The sequence below is a fragment of the Alosa alosa genome, chromosome 17, assembly GCF_017589495.1.
Source record: "Alosa alosa isolate M-15738 ecotype Scorff River chromosome 17, AALO_Geno_1.1, whole genome shotgun sequence".
In the NCBI taxonomy this organism is placed as follows: Eukaryota; Metazoa; Chordata; class Actinopteri; order Clupeiformes; family Clupeidae; genus Alosa; species Alosa alosa.
The window spans coordinates 1,859,944-1,875,379 of NC_063205.1; the positions used below are offsets into that span (position 1 = coordinate 1,859,944).

The window sequence follows — 15,436 nt, forward strand, 5'->3', positions numbered from 1 at the left end:
CCCCCTCTCTACCTCCTTCCTCTTTCTCTCTCTCTCTCTCTCTCTCTCTCTCTCTCTCTCTCCTCCTTCTCCCTCTCCCCTCCCTGTTCTGTGTGTGTGGTAAGATGACTCCTTGGAGTAAAGGAATGGGTTGTTTCTCTGTAATTCAGTGTGTGTGTAGGTGTGTGCATGGATGTGTGTGTATGAGAGAGAGATCCACTAACTATTAGCTCTCAAAGCTTCTTTTGGTAAGTCTGTTGGAATGTTATCTGAACGAACACCATATCCACTAGGTTGCCCCTTGACACACACACACACACACACACACACACACACACACACACACACACTCATGAGTGGAAGCAGATGTAGGTCGGTGGAGTTCAGCATAGTTTCAGCACAACTCACTCCCATCTGCTGCTAATGATGAACGTCTGTGGTGATGGACACACGATAAACCTGTGTGTGTGTGTGTGTGTCTAGGTACCCACCACTCAACCTGCCGTCTCTGTGGCAGTTCAACAGCAGCAGGCCAGCACTGCTGCCCAGAGCAACACACACGCTCCTGCAGTTCTGTCTTCTCAGGTACACACACACACACACACACACACACTCCTGCAGTTCTGTCTTCTCAGGTACTCTCACACACACTCACACTCTCTCTCACACACACACACATACACACACACACACACACACACACACTATTACAGCACTGTCTTCTCATGTACACACACTCACACACCTACACACACACAGTTCATATACTTTATTTGATTGCACGTTTTCACACATTTGAGTGTGTATATGTGGTGTTGGTGTAACGTTGTGTTGTTCATGTTGCTTGTGTTGAGCAGGTAAGTGTTTCTTCTTCTCTCTGCTGTTCCTCCTTTCCTCTGGTTCTTCAGAAGCCCTCGGCTTTAGAACCCCCTGGAACGTTGACCCTTGGCTTTAGAACCCACTGGAACGTTCCGTCCAAGCCACAAGTGTTGCTCTGCATGTAGAAGAGGGAGAGTGGTCCGCTAGGGTGCTACAGAGCTCCTTACCTCCATGATCATGGCACACGATACTGAATTAAAACTACACTGCTCCAAAAAACTAAGGGAACACTTACAGTTTTTGAAACCTTCCACCCTCTTCTCCATTCTCAACTACAATCACAGAATGTCTGACAGTTCTTGCAAAATAAAACACTTGCCTCAAAAGTTTTACTTGTGCTCAGAACCAAACAGTGTCAGAGTACCGATCCAGTGGATGATTGAAGTGTTCCCTTCATTTGTTTGAACAGTATATTAACCACCATTTTGTGCAACTTGTGGTAGCAATATTTGTCCGTCCCAGTCTCACAGTGCTGGGAGCCATGACGACACAAGCTTGGTTCCAAAACACTCAAATGTTCCCCCGATCACCAGAAAAGGTTCTAGCGTAGCATTTGACAAACTCTGATTGGATTGGAGATTCAGTGGACTGTTTCCTTTGTCGATATGGCCGCAGCCAGCTGGGTTTTTGTAAGAAGGTCTTTTGTGTGCTTTTAGCATCTGATGCACCCAGCCATGCCAGCTGTAAAGGTCATGTTTGATGAAGCGCTGTCTTGCATAACGGTCAGGAGGTATCAATTTGATGTTAGTCATCACAAAGTCTAACGAGTCTGAATGTACCGTTCAGCATAGTTGATTCTGGATAGTTGCCATAGCAACGACCCGTTATGTTCTTAGCCAATCGGTCCTCAGCAGCATGCTGAGACATTCAACAGGTGCGTTACTGACAGACCCTCTTCATTTCTGCTGCGTGAGCGACACTTGGACTTGGTCACCTGTGTGTGTGTGTGTGTGTGTGTGTGTGTGTGTGTGTGACACACGTCACCTGGACTCTAAACGTCTCCATCTCTCCTGGTCTGTCTTATGCAGAGCCCCAGTCACACACACTCTGTTTCCCCAAACACACACACTCTGTTTCCCCAAACACACACACTCTGTTTCCCCAAACAAACACTCAATTTCCGCTCCTGTAGTTGTGTAGTGCAGCTCTCCTGGTGCATGTGTGTCTCAATTTTTTTTGCTCTGATGTTTGTGGTGCCCCGTGTGTGTGTGTGTGTGTGTGTGATTTCCTGGTACCCTCGCTGAGACTCCTCTGATCTGAAGTGTGTGTGTGTGTGTGTGCATTGCGTGTGGCAGTGCAAGTATGTGTTGTTTCCTGACACCCTAGTATGTGTTGTTTCCTGACACCTTTGCTGTTTCTCTGTTCCTGACACCTTCATTAATTCTCCTGCATGTGTGTGTGTGTGTCTCTGTGTGTGTGTTTCTGCTGTGTTTCCTGTGTGTGTGTGTGTCATTGTTGTGTGTGTGTTTCTGCTTGTGTGTGTGTGTGTGTGTGTGTGTGTGTGTCTCTGCTGTGTGTGTGTTTCTGCTTCTGTCTCTACTGTGTGTGTGTGTGTGTGTTTCTGCTTCTGTCTCTACTGCATGTGTTTTTCTGTTACCACTGTGTGTGTGTCTTTCTGTTTCTATTGTGTGTTTCTGTTTCTGCTGTGTGTGTGTGTCTTTCTGTTTCTATTGTGTGTTTCTGTTTCTGCTGCATGTGTGTGTGTGTGTTTCTGTTTCTGCTGCGTGTGTGTGTGTGTGTGTTGTGTGTTTCTGCATGTGTGTGTGTATGTGTTTCTATTTCTGCTGAACGTGTGTGTGTGTGTTTCTGCTGCATGTGTGTGTGTGTGTGTGCGCAGCTGAGTGGCAGTGAGAGCCTCCCTCTGATCTCACCCTCGCCCAGCATTGAGCGCCTCTACTTCCTGTACCAGGCCGCTCACACCACCACACAGCGAGCTGCACTGCAGGTACTCACGCTGGCTGTGTGTGTGTGTGTGTGTGTGTGTGTTACGCATCCGGTTCAGTCCGTAACAGTGTGGGTGTTTTAGCTGAGCTTCTGTGCACAGCTCGCTGCGCTACAGGTACACACGCTGTGTGTGTGTGTGTGTGTGTGTGTGTGCGTGCTGCAGGTACACACTATCCCAGCATGCACTTCTGTACCCCTCAGTGTGGCTCATCACACACACACCTGTCAACACATTCACCGCTGCCGTGTGCAGTTGTGTGTGTGTGTGTGTATGCGCTAGCGTGTTGTGGAGTCGTTTGTGTGAGTGTAATCCCCACGGATAGCGCATTGTGTGTGTGTGTGTGTGTGAGTGCGTGTTAGCTGAGCTGCTGTTCTGCACTTAAGTGCATTTCAGAGTCAGATTGTCAGAGGTTGTGGCTGAGTTCTGTAGAGGTTTGGTTTGCGTCTGTTAGTGATTTCAGTCCTGTGTTTTACGTTTGCGTTTGGTTGCAGTTTGGTTTGGTTATGATTACAGTTTGGTTTGGCTGTGATTGGCGTTTGTTTGTTTGTGTTTATTAGTTGTGTTTGTGGTTTGATATGGTGCATCTTGGTGCATGTTGACATCAGCGCCCCGCCTTCTCCTGCATGATCTCATGTGGTGCCATCAGCCAATGAGCATCATCCTCAGCCACCCAAGCCCCTCCCATCTGCCTGTCAGTCATGCTGACTCCACCCCTATTCTGGTCCCGCCCCCAGACCTGCACCAGTGCCCATGCTCCGCCCACAATGGCACACATCGCCAGGACGACCGTACCCATGACGACGTCTGCGGCTATTGCTCCTCCGGCTCTTAAGGTTTCCATGGCTACAGTGCTGTCGCAGCAGCAGCAGGCAGGGGCTCCGATGCCGACCCCAATATCCGTTCCAGTCGTGACCCCAATATCCGCTCCAGTCGTGACCCCGAAACCAGTTCCAGTTGTGACTCCGAAACCACTACTGATGTCGACCTCAATACCAGTTCCGATGTCTACTCCAATACCAGTGACTACTCCAATACCGGTTCCGGTGACTGCTGCGTTGCCCCCCAACCTGGTGGTGGCGCCCCCTGTGTGTGTGGGTGTAGCAGTGCCTCTGACCGCAGCAGCAGCAGTGCCTTCTGGGAGTGCAGGTCCCGTCATGGCCGCCCTCGCCACTCCTCAGGTCACGCCCCCTGTGCCCGTCGCCCCCGGCGAGCCGCCCGCCCCGAAGAGAGACGCCCCTGCCCAGGTACCCCACCGCCCCACTGCCTGCCCCAGACAGGAGGGGGCGCTAGACTCATGCCTCCTGGACTCTCTGTGTGCACTTTATAGGACAGCACAGGCTGTGTGTGTGTGTGTGTCTGTGTGTCCGCGCATGTTTCGTGGTGACCAGGGGAGAGACATTGAACACCACACTTCAGGGTCAATGTGTTATGGTTAGTGTTAGTGTTGTGGAGGTTATGTGTTATGTGGAGGTGTGTTAGTGTGTGTGTGTGTGTGTGTGTGTGTGTGAGGCTGTGTAGAGGAGTGTTAGTGTGTGTAGGCCAGGTGTGTGGCCAGGTGTGTGTTGGTAAGCCCCAGCTGTGGCCAGGTGTGTGTTGTGAAGCTCCATTTCTACCTGATGTAAAGATTAGGGATCGACCGATATGGATGTTTTTAAAGCCGATACTGATACCGATTTTTTTCCATCAGCCTTAGCCTATGACCGATACAGGCTGCCAATTTTCTTGAGCCGATATTTGGAGCCGATACTGCTTTTATTTTGCTCCCTCAATTTACATCATACAAATGACACATAATTACACAAATGATGATAACAAATGTTATAAGTCTCAATTTAAAAAAGGAACAACAGCTTATGGATGGGTGCACTGGATATGGTTAACTGTGCAAAATGCTTTCATCAACATCTTACAACACAGCCTTGATGATGCATTGCTTGCTGACATATTATAAGATATAATACAGGTCATCACAAAATGTCCTTTGTCAACACATTTAAATAATTTAAGAAAACAATACGCCTGAAAAGTAGCTATTGAAATAAAGTGCTTGATTTGTCATTTTAGACTGCATGGTTTCAATTTTTCTATGTCTATATTTTTTCTAAAAAAAGCTCTCAGATTTGTCAACCACAGAACATAAATCAGCAGAAGAAAATAACGTGGTGTCAGATGTTTCTGTTCTAAACGGCATCAACGTCAAAAGGTATAAAACATATCTCTCAAAGTTTTAAAATCTCTCCTTCAGGTAGCGAAAGCACTCTCATATCGCTGTGATGCGTCCTGTCCCACTGAGTGAGACAGACCAGACGACACACAAACTTCTGTTTGGTAGCTGACGAACCATCATTGAACTGGATTGATAATGATAACGTTAGCAAACGGCTCTAAACAAGTAAGGCATCCACGGTATGTCTGGTACATGATGAACGTTAACATGAATTAATATTCAACTACATATAACACGCCTCTCATTATTAAAACTCTGATATCACTGCGATGGCAACTCCGCCCGCTCGAAGGGAGAGGGGGAGGGAGACGCACACACCACACGCGTCCAACACTCAGCCAGGTGGTCGCTGAATAAAACTCCCACAAATACCACGGAACAACGTTGGCATTACTTAATCATATGACCAGTGTTTGTAACAGCTACCGCTAACGCATGAATATGGATACAACTTAGCTATTTGCAGCTCCCTAAATACAATGACAAGCAGTTTTATAAACGAGGCATTAAGCATTAAATAAAGTACCTATCTATCATTTGTGTTTTCCATTTGGACCTACAAACTTGCTTCCACCTTCAAAGTGTATGGCAATATTTCAGCTAAGTCAAATAGTTAAAAGATGCTTTGAAAGTTTAAAGTGTACTGTTGTCATGAAGAGCAGGCTTTCAGCTCTCTGTTCGTGGGGGAGGGGCAGTCTGCACGTGAATTGCAGCATCTCCAGCAACACAGAGCTGCCTGTGGACGCCTGTATGTAAATAATGCGGGAAAAAACTATCAGGGAACGCAGCTACTTATCTGCCGATACACGTAAAAAACGCAAATATCGGCCCGATATATATCGGCCGGCAGATATATCGGTCGATCCCTAGTAAAGATCTCTCCTATCGGATACTAAACTCAGCTGCTGAAAGCACCCATCACTCAGCTTGTTCTATCTACCTATATCTACCTATATCTGACCCATAGAGCTCTACCTATATCTGACTTATAGAGCTCTACCTATATCTGTCCTACTGTATAGATCTCTACCTATATCTGTCCTATAGATCTCTACCGATAGCGTGCATCTGCCCTGTAGATATCTACCGATAACGTGTATCTGCCCTGTAGATATCTACCGATAACGTGTATCTGCCCTGTAGATCTAGATAACGTGTATCTGCCCTGTAGATCTAGATAACGTGCATCTGCCCTGTAGATATCTACCGATAACGTGTATCTGCCCTGTAGATCTAGATAACGTGTATCTGCCCTGTAGATCTAGATAACGTGTATCTGCCCTGTAGATCTAGATAGCCTTTTTGTGCCATGGTTCTCTATCTAACCGATCCTGAGCCTCCTGTTCCAGCCGTTTGAATTCTAATCCAACTCTGTCATGTGACCCCAGGCTACCCAGAATGCATCGCAGCCAACGTCAGCAGAGCAAGCGCAACTCCAACCACTGCCAGTGACCTCCTCCATAGAGAGGTAAGATACACACTCATGACACACACACACACACACACACACACACTGCCAGTGACCTCCTCCATAGAGAGGTAAGATACATACTCATGACAGGTGAGGCACACTCACACACATTCACACAGAGAGGTAAACACACACACACACACTCTCACACTCACACGTAGAGAGGTATGACGCACACACACTCACTCTCACACTCACACGTAGAGAGGTATGACGCACACATACACTCATCCCGTATTTCCACCGTCTTCCGTGTATGTGTCACTTAATATCCATTTCTATACAAACCAAGACGTGTATGTGTCACTTAATATTCATTTCTATACAAACCAAGACGCCGGACTCCTAAAGAACGTTAGAACCACCCACACCATAGGTGTATCTAAATTAGCTATGTACCAAAAATGACATTTGACCATGACTTGAAGAGCTGTATACAGTGTTGTAAGGCTGTGTGTACACAACCGCTTGGAGCTCGAGTGGAATTTTAATTTCATGATGAGAATTCTCGGTCTAACCGTTCGTGGCGACCCATCAGGCCAGCACTATAACCCAGAGCGTGGTAAACAAAATGGGATATTTCAGGCAGTAAATGCTCCTGTTAAGAACCAAACCAGATTTTGTTCAAATCTACACACCTATGGCTACTAAAAAATGTAAGGTTCATTTAGCAAATGTTATTTTGAAGTGTTAAAAAACATTGTTGTTTTAGAATTTCTGAACAAAAGTGGTGATGATTGGGGGTGTTACGATAGTTGTGTGTTTATTTAAATTTGTGTGTGTGTGTGTGTGCCCTCTGCTTTGTGTGTGTGTGTGCCCTCTGCCTTGTGTGTGTGTGTGTGTGTGTGTGTGTGTGTGTGTGCCCTCTGCCTTGTGTGTGTGTGTGTGTGTGTGTGTGTGTGTGCCCTCTGCCTTCCTCAGTGGTCACTCTGATGTGGCATCGGGCCTTAGTGATGGTAACGAGGGTGCCATGGCAACAGGCGGTCGTCATGAGGGTCGCTCAACGAAGCGGGACAAGAGGAGGTCCGTCAGAAGTCGGTCACGTCACGACAAGCTGGGCAAGGCCAAACTCAACGTCCTCAACGTGAGAACACGCACGCACACACACACACACACACACACACACACACACACACAAACACAGACAAGCTGGGCAAGGCCAAACTCAACGTCCTCAACGTGAGAACACGCACGCACACACACACACAACACACAGACAAGCTGGGCAAGGCCAAACTCAACGCCCTCAACGCGGAGAACACGACGCAATAATAATACACACACACACACAGACAAGCTGGGCAAGGCCAAACTCAACGTCCTCAACGTGAGAACACGCACGCACACACACACACACACACAGACAAGCTGGGCAAGGCCAAACTCAACGTCCTCAACGTGAGAACACGCGACGCATCTAATGCTATCATAATACACACATGCACACACACACACACAGATAGACAAGCTGGGCAAGGCCAAACTCAACGTCCTCAATGTGAGAACACGCACGCAAACATGCGCGCGCACACACACACACACACACACACACACACACATACACACACACACACAGACAAGCTGGGCAAGGCCAAACTCAACGTCCTCAACGTGAGAACACGCACACGACACACACACACACACACACAACACACACAGACAAGCTGGGCAAGGCCAAACTCAACGTCCTCAACGTGAGAACACGCTGCCCCGCACGCCCAGTCAACGCACACACACACACACACACACACACACAAACAACTGGGCAAGGCCAAACTCAACGTCCTCAACGTGAGTTCACTTGACCCAAAAACAGAAGTTGAGACAACAAAAAGAGGAAATCATTTTTTACAGTGTACCTTAGAACACCAGAGGATTACAATATAATATATAATATTATAAATATATATTAATTTAGCTAGTCATCTTCTTATCGTCATTGCTTTTTAAAGTGAATGTTTTATTTGGATTGTGGTTGCCGGAGTCCATTGAGGAGTCCAGGGGGAGGGAGGGAGAGGAGGGGAGAGAGGGAGGGGGAGGGAGGGAGGGAGGGGGAGAGAGGGAGGGGAGGGAGGGAGGGAGAGAGAGAGAGGGGGGGTTTACTTCTATACAGTTATGCTTGAAACACTAGCAAGGGAAAGGGTGTGTTGCTTATGCGGCCGCGTGAGCTGCAAAGCGCTGCTTGAAACACTAGTTGCGGTTCTGCCTTTTTACACCGCGGCACAGTATCATGGATATGAGTGTCACGATTTCAAATCGCATGTCGTTACAGCCCTACTGATAACACTGATCTTGACAGCAATGTGCTGAAAATAATCTTACTAATAATTTTACTGGTGTGTGGCGCAAGGCGTCGGCGTGTGTGTGTGTGTGTGTTTCCTCTGCAGATTTCCAACATGGGGGATCGTGTTGCTGAATGCCAGCTGGAGACTCACAACAGGAAGATGGTGACCTTCAAGTTTGACCTTGATGGAGACAACCCGGAGGAGATCGCCCAGATCATGGTACCGTCTCAGAACCCACGGTTCCGTCTACAGAACAGTCACAGCTTCTATTTGTGTGTTCCGTCTGTATAGAACCACCACTGCTTGGATTTGTATGGGAAAGAACATGTTTGTTTTTGTGTGTGTGTGTGTGTGTGTGTGTGTGTGTGCAGGTGGAGAGTGAGTTCATTCTGGAGAGTGAGAGGGAGTCGTTCATTGAGCAGGTGCGTGAGGTCATCGAGATGGCTGACGAGAGAGGACTGGAGAGAGAGGGCGGCCAGGTAACGCGCATGTGCACACACACACACACACACACACATAATATTACGGCATTAAACATTACGTTAATAGAGAAACAGAGAAACACAGAGAGAGACACACACACACACACACACACGCACACAGAGAAACACACACAGAGAAACACACCTACCTATGTTTACCAGTGTCCCCTATACACACACACACACACCTCTTTATTTTCTGCACCTCCATACTCTCCTCACCTCCTCACACACACACACACCTCTTTATTTTCTGCACCTCCATACTCTCCTCACCTCCTCACACACACACACACCTCCATACTCTCCTCACCTCCTCACACACACACACACCTCCATACTCTCCTCACCTCCTCACACACACACACACCATCAATCCTCTCCTCACTGTTGTCTCATAATTCTCTCTTCTCATTTCTCTCTGCTCACTCATTCTTCTCTCTGTTCATTTGTTCTTGTCTCCGTTCTCTCATTCTCTCTTCTGTTCTTTCTGTTCCTCATTTCTCTCTTTCTTTTTCATTTCTCTCTCCCTCTGTTTATCTTCTCTCTCTCTCTTATTTCTCTTTCTCATTTCTCTCTCTCTATTTTCTTCGTTTCTGATCTCTTCTCTCTCCTTCTCTTTCTCTTCTCCTTTCAGTCTGTGGCTTGTTTCATTTTGTGTTTTGTGATGTAGCCTCCTGACCACGAACAGCAAGCACCTGATGCAACTACACCCCCGACAGGTGAACACACATTCACACGCTCTCTCTCTATCTCTCTCTCTCTCTCTCTTTCTCTCTCTCTCTGTCTCTCTCTCTCTCTCTCTCTCTCTCTCTCTCTCCTCTCTCTCTCTCTCTCTCTCCCTGTCTTTTTCTCTTTCTCTCACACACACACAGATCTTATCCTCCCGTGTGTGTGACCTCCAGGGGTGTGTTGGCCAGTCTGGGGACTCAGGTGGTCCACTCAACTGGCCGCAGGTTCATCGTGAGCCCCGTACCGGAGTCTCGTCTCCGAGAACAGTTCTTCAGCCCCACCAGCCCCCCCCTCGCCGAGGACCAGCCTACTGCAGGTTAGACACACACACATTACACACACACATTACACACACACATTACACACACACACACACACACACATTACACACATTCAGGGTTCCCGCGGATCCTTAAAAAGTATTAAATGCAACTTTCGGTTTTTAAGGCCTAAAAAAGTCTTAAATTGTCGGGGATGTCTTGAATTTTCGAAAGGGAGGTATTAAATTTGCGTATGGGACCGCCAGCCAGTGAGCTTAGCTAAGAGAAGTGAGTGAATGCGTCCTTCATCCATCTAACATAATTGTATAAGTGACTATATAAGGCTACGGAGGAAGTGTAGTGGTTGCAGAGTGAAGATGTTTTTTCAAGTTAAAAAAGTGTGACAACGTAATAATATAACCTACAAATATGCCTGACGTTTTGTGGTGTAGAGGCCTGAGGATGCACTTGGGTAGCCCTCGGAGCAGTAGAATGAGCCGGAGAATGTTGATAAGCCAGTTAGCGATAGGGTGGCCATACGCTTAATTAGGGCCGACATATGGATTTTAAAAGCCCTGTCCGGCGGCGCAGCCTCCAGCTGGACGCTCATTTGTCCTTTTGGAGTCGCTGGGCATCTAGAATCTTTGCTCGGATGCAGCATGGTTTCACAAACTATGGACGCGAAGACTGCTAGGCCTACTTCGCAAAAGTTGTGAAATATAACCACATATTTTTTTTGAATGTCAGCGACTTACTACATAAAACAAAAAAACGCGGTGTTCATAATACATGCGCGTTTGAGTTGAAAAACAGTTTTCAGCAGGATCCGAGGAGGACCTGTCTATTAATTAATTTAAAACAAATCAATGGTTTTACAATGTTTCACTCAAGCTTTGGTTTGAAACAACTGGTATGCAAAATGTAAAGTAGTGGATTAACTTTAATTTGCTGTGCTGCATATGGGACAATAGATGTACATAGTAAATTATATAAAGTAGGCCTATTAAAATATTTAAATAGCTTAGTCTAATTTTGAAAAAAAATATTGAAGGGAATCCAGTCCAGTGCACATGTCTTTAGTAAGTAGCCTAGGCTACAGACACAGGTGAAGAACAGTCAGTCTCAGCCAGTAAGCACAACCAGATATGTACAGCCAGCTTCAAAAGCAAGCAGCCCAGACCCTAAAATTGGGCATTTATAGCCGGAAGGTAATTCACACACAATTATTTTTCTTTGCCAAAATATATTTAGTAACTTCTGTAGACATCCAAAATTGGGTGGGGGTTAAAATTAGTAGGAAAAACTGTTGCATAAAACAATTTTAAGTTGTCGTATGTATCTTTTTGCCGTGGTATAGTCTTCATTTTTCCATTTAGATGTCCTGAAAAGGTCTTAAAAGTCTTTAAATTTGCACTTGAAAATGTGCAGATTTGAAACATTACATAACACACACACGATGACACAATAACATATATTACACACACACACACATACACACACATAATAGATATACACACACACACATTATTACACATTCATTGCAATAATAATATTATTGTTACAAAGAACACACACACATTACAAAGGCATACACTTTTTTATGCAACATTCATACATGTACAATAAATTAGTCACATACATTTTCAGTCACTGTTTCAGGTTAAAGGTCCAGTATGTAGGAAATAATGAAACATAAACTGTAACCATTCCAAAAATGATCATATGTTGGCTTATTTGACAACACATTTGGTCCGTAAAACCCCGTTAAAACCCATGAAAAAATGAGTTCTGGTAGGAATCTCTGGAATTTTTCGCTTATGTTTTGAGCGATTAATTCTAGAATAGCGATATTAATAATGGGCTGGGCGTGCCCCTCCCATTTGGGTTGCCAATTAGCAAAGGCCAACCGTCAACAGCTGTCGTTGTAGTCATGAACGCCTCAAGAGAGGCCGGCAAATTTCCAAAAATTAAACAAGAAACAAATTAAGTGGGACATCGAGGAGCTTCCGATATGGTGGACGCTCGTCAAACGAAGAATATCAAGCCTGGACAGAGCTGGCCATATTCTCCACAGCAGGTAGCCTAGGGCTAAACTTCATCTGCATCGCTAACTTCAGCTAAATATGTTACGCTATTAGAGAGGTATTTTTGTTTTCACTGTTCTCGAATGTGTAGCTGGGTCATGGTTGAGAAACGTTAAAGCAGCTGCAGGTCAACTAACTGGGCTAAGTCTTTCTTCATTACATCTGGCAACCCAGAAGAGGCCTCGCTGCCTGGTAGTCTTGAGAACGCTCACCAGCGTTTTGATTTTGGCCCAGAACGTTCAGTAACAATCCTACAAATCACACCTTTAATTAAATGTATGTATGTGTGTGTGTGTGTGTGTGTGTGTGTGTATGTGTGTGTGTGTGTGTGTGTGTGTGTGTGTGTGTGTGTGTTTAATATGTGTGTGTATGTGTAATGTGTGGTGTGTGTGTGTGTGTGTGTGTGTGTGTGTGTGTGTGTGTGTGTGTGTGTGTGTTTTAATATATGTGTGTGTGTGTGTGTGTGTGTGTTTGTGTGTGTGTGTGTGTGTAATGTGTGTTTAATATAATGTGTGTGTGTGTGTGTATTTAATATATGTGTGTGTGTGTGTGTGTAATGTATGTGTAATGTGTGTGTGTGTGTGTGTGTGTGTGTTTAATATGTGTGTGTGTGTGTGTGTGTTTAATGTGTGTGTGTGTGTGTGTGTGTGTTTAATATGTGTGTGAATGTGTAATGTGTGTGTGTATGTGTATATGTGTGTGTGTGTGTGTAATTTGAATAAATGTGTGTGTGTGTTTAATGTGTGTGTGTGTGTGTGTTTAATATATGTGTGTGTGTGTGTGTGTGTAATATGTGTGTGTGTGTCTGTATATGTGTATGTGTAATGTGTGTGTGTGTGTTTTAATATGTGTGTGTGTGTGTGTGTGTAATGTTTAATATGTGTGTGTGTGTTTAATATGTGTGTGTGTGTGTGTGTGTGTGTGTGTGTGTTTAATATGTGTGTGTGTGTGTTTAATATATGTGTGTGTGTGTGTTTAATGTGTGTGTGTTTAATATATGTGTGTGTGTGTGTGTGTGTGTGTGTTTAATATGTGTGTGTGTGTGTGTGTGTTTAATATGTGTGTGTGTTTAATATATGTGTGTGTGTGTGTTCCCCCAGCTCCTGCTGCTGCTGCTCTAGGGTCGGGTCTGTCCCAGTCTGCGTCTGCCGTGAGTCTGCAGCGGGCCTTCGCTGAGATGCGTCAGGGGCAACAACAGTACGACCCCGGCCCCAGCACCGCCCCCCCCACCCTGCCTGGGGCAACTGGGGCAACAGAACCTCCTGTGTTCCCTCCCCCCTCCACCTCCCCCTCCCTCCCCTCCATCTCCATCTCTCCCTCCATCCCCTCCTCCTCCTCCTCTCTGCCCTCTGCTCAAGCTGCCCCTCAGCTGCCCCTTGCCACCCAGCCTGCCATGTCCACTGACCCTTCTGCTCCTGCGCCAGTTTCTGTTGCCCTCCTGCCCCCCAGCACAGCCAGCCTGCCCGCCGCCCCTCCGCCCACTGCCCCTGTTGCCCCTGTTGCCCCCGTCTCCATCAGCAGCGTAGCTGCCCTCTCCGATGTTGCCCCTGGCGCTGTGGTGCTGGCGGAGCTGCCCCTCTCTGCCCCTGCGGCGGCGGTGCCCACCACTGCCCTCCAGACGCCCCAGCTGAGCCCGCCCACCTCCACACTCTCAGCCACCCCGGCCCAGACGCAGGTACACACACACACACACACAACACACAACACACACACACACACACACCACACAACACACACACACATAACACAATAATCAAACCCACAATAATACAATAATACAAACAACAATGAGATGTGTTAAGAAAGGGAGACACTCAGGTTTATTACAAGCCAGCTCGGAGGAGCACATGAACAAAGTTGTCCAAGTCACCTCCCAAATGTTGTATGTCTTACATTCTGTTAGTAGGCTCTTTGCCTGCTTCAGTGGAAAAGTTCAGACGCCCGGACATATGCGTGCTTAATTGGCGCCGAGCACCTATAGTGAAGTCTGGCATAGTACAAAAGCTGGGCCGATTTGCAAAGGGTCGAGGGCGTGTCTTCACCGGGCACAATCAGTGTTTTTGGGTTAACCGTTTCTATTGGAGCAGAACACAGTAACGGCCGGCCCAAATTTGGCGTCGCTCTCGTTGAGGTTGCCATGGAGACGAAATTGGCCCTGGTTGGGCGAAATGAGAGCGAATCGCCGAGGCAGGCGAAACAAAGTTGCCGAAAGTTTCACTTTATTCAAATTACTTAGTCGAGGCATGAAGACCCATTAAGTACTTAAACGTTTGAACTAGCTGATTAGCCTAATTGGCTCGCTTGCCGTCAAGTTTATTTATATATAGCGCATTTCATACACAGAGCTCATTCAATGTGCTTTACATAAACAAAACCAAACAATAATAACAAATAAAAGCATAGAAGGGCAATATAGTCAAAGGCAGGGCTTAAATTTCACTGCGGTATTGCGGGTATTATGCATAATTTGTTCAATTTGTGCAATTTGTCTAGCTAATCATAATCATAACGAGAAATTCCCCATACACTTTTACAGCTTGTCTGATGACGCTAATATAGCCTAATCATTAAGTGGCGGAACTCGGGTGCTATTGACGGACTGATCAACTACCGAAGTTGAATTGAACATAGCCTCATGCAGACGCACACACACACAGAGAGAGACAGAGACAGAGACAGAGAGAGAGAGAGAGACGAGAGAGAGAGAGACCAGAGAGAGAGAGAGAGAGAGAACCACTGGCGCTTATGCAAATAGGCTACGCTACCATGGCAAACTTTTACATCTGAAAGAGCTCCTTGGTAACTATCCTGCTAGCTCAGGTCACGTCAACACTTGATCCCAGAAAGATTGTCTTCGACATGTTATTTTTTTGAACATTTATTGTATCTAATGACATAGAAAACATAATGATTTGCATACACATACCACACTATGCACAACTTTTATTTATTCTAAAACGCTAGGTTGAAGGGGGGCTAATCAGCCTAAAACTCTCAGGTAAAGTGACAGGCAGAATTCTCATAGGATGTCCACATTAAAGATATGCCTAAGTGTTAATGATCCCTAAATATGTTTAGCTACTATAGTAATT

General features: G+C 46.1%; 1 protein-coding gene across 1 annotated transcript in view; it reads left to right on the plus strand.

Annotated features, from left to right (window-relative positions):
- The window catches only part of wnk1b (WNK lysine deficient protein kinase 1b), a gene marked incomplete at its 5' end in the record, with an annotated part of 120,937 nt that overhangs the window by 84,745 nt on the left and 20,756 nt on the right, over nt 1-15,436 (plus strand). The window contains 10 exons of the mRNA XM_048268756.1: nt 463-564; nt 2,696-2,803; nt 3,538-4,047; nt 6,419-6,498; nt 7,423-7,585; nt 8,889-9,005; nt 9,158-9,265; nt 9,942-9,990; nt 10,176-10,316; nt 13,445-14,019. Of these exons, the coding sequence (XP_048124713.1) occupies nt 463-564; nt 2,696-2,803; nt 3,538-4,047; nt 6,419-6,498; nt 7,423-7,585; nt 8,889-9,005; nt 9,158-9,265; nt 9,942-9,990; nt 10,176-10,316; nt 13,445-14,019 (1,953 nt within the window). The remainder of the gene's footprint in view (nt 1-462; nt 565-2,695; nt 2,804-3,537; nt 4,048-6,418; nt 6,499-7,422; nt 7,586-8,888; nt 9,006-9,157; nt 9,266-9,941; nt 9,991-10,175; nt 10,317-13,444; nt 14,020-15,436) is intronic.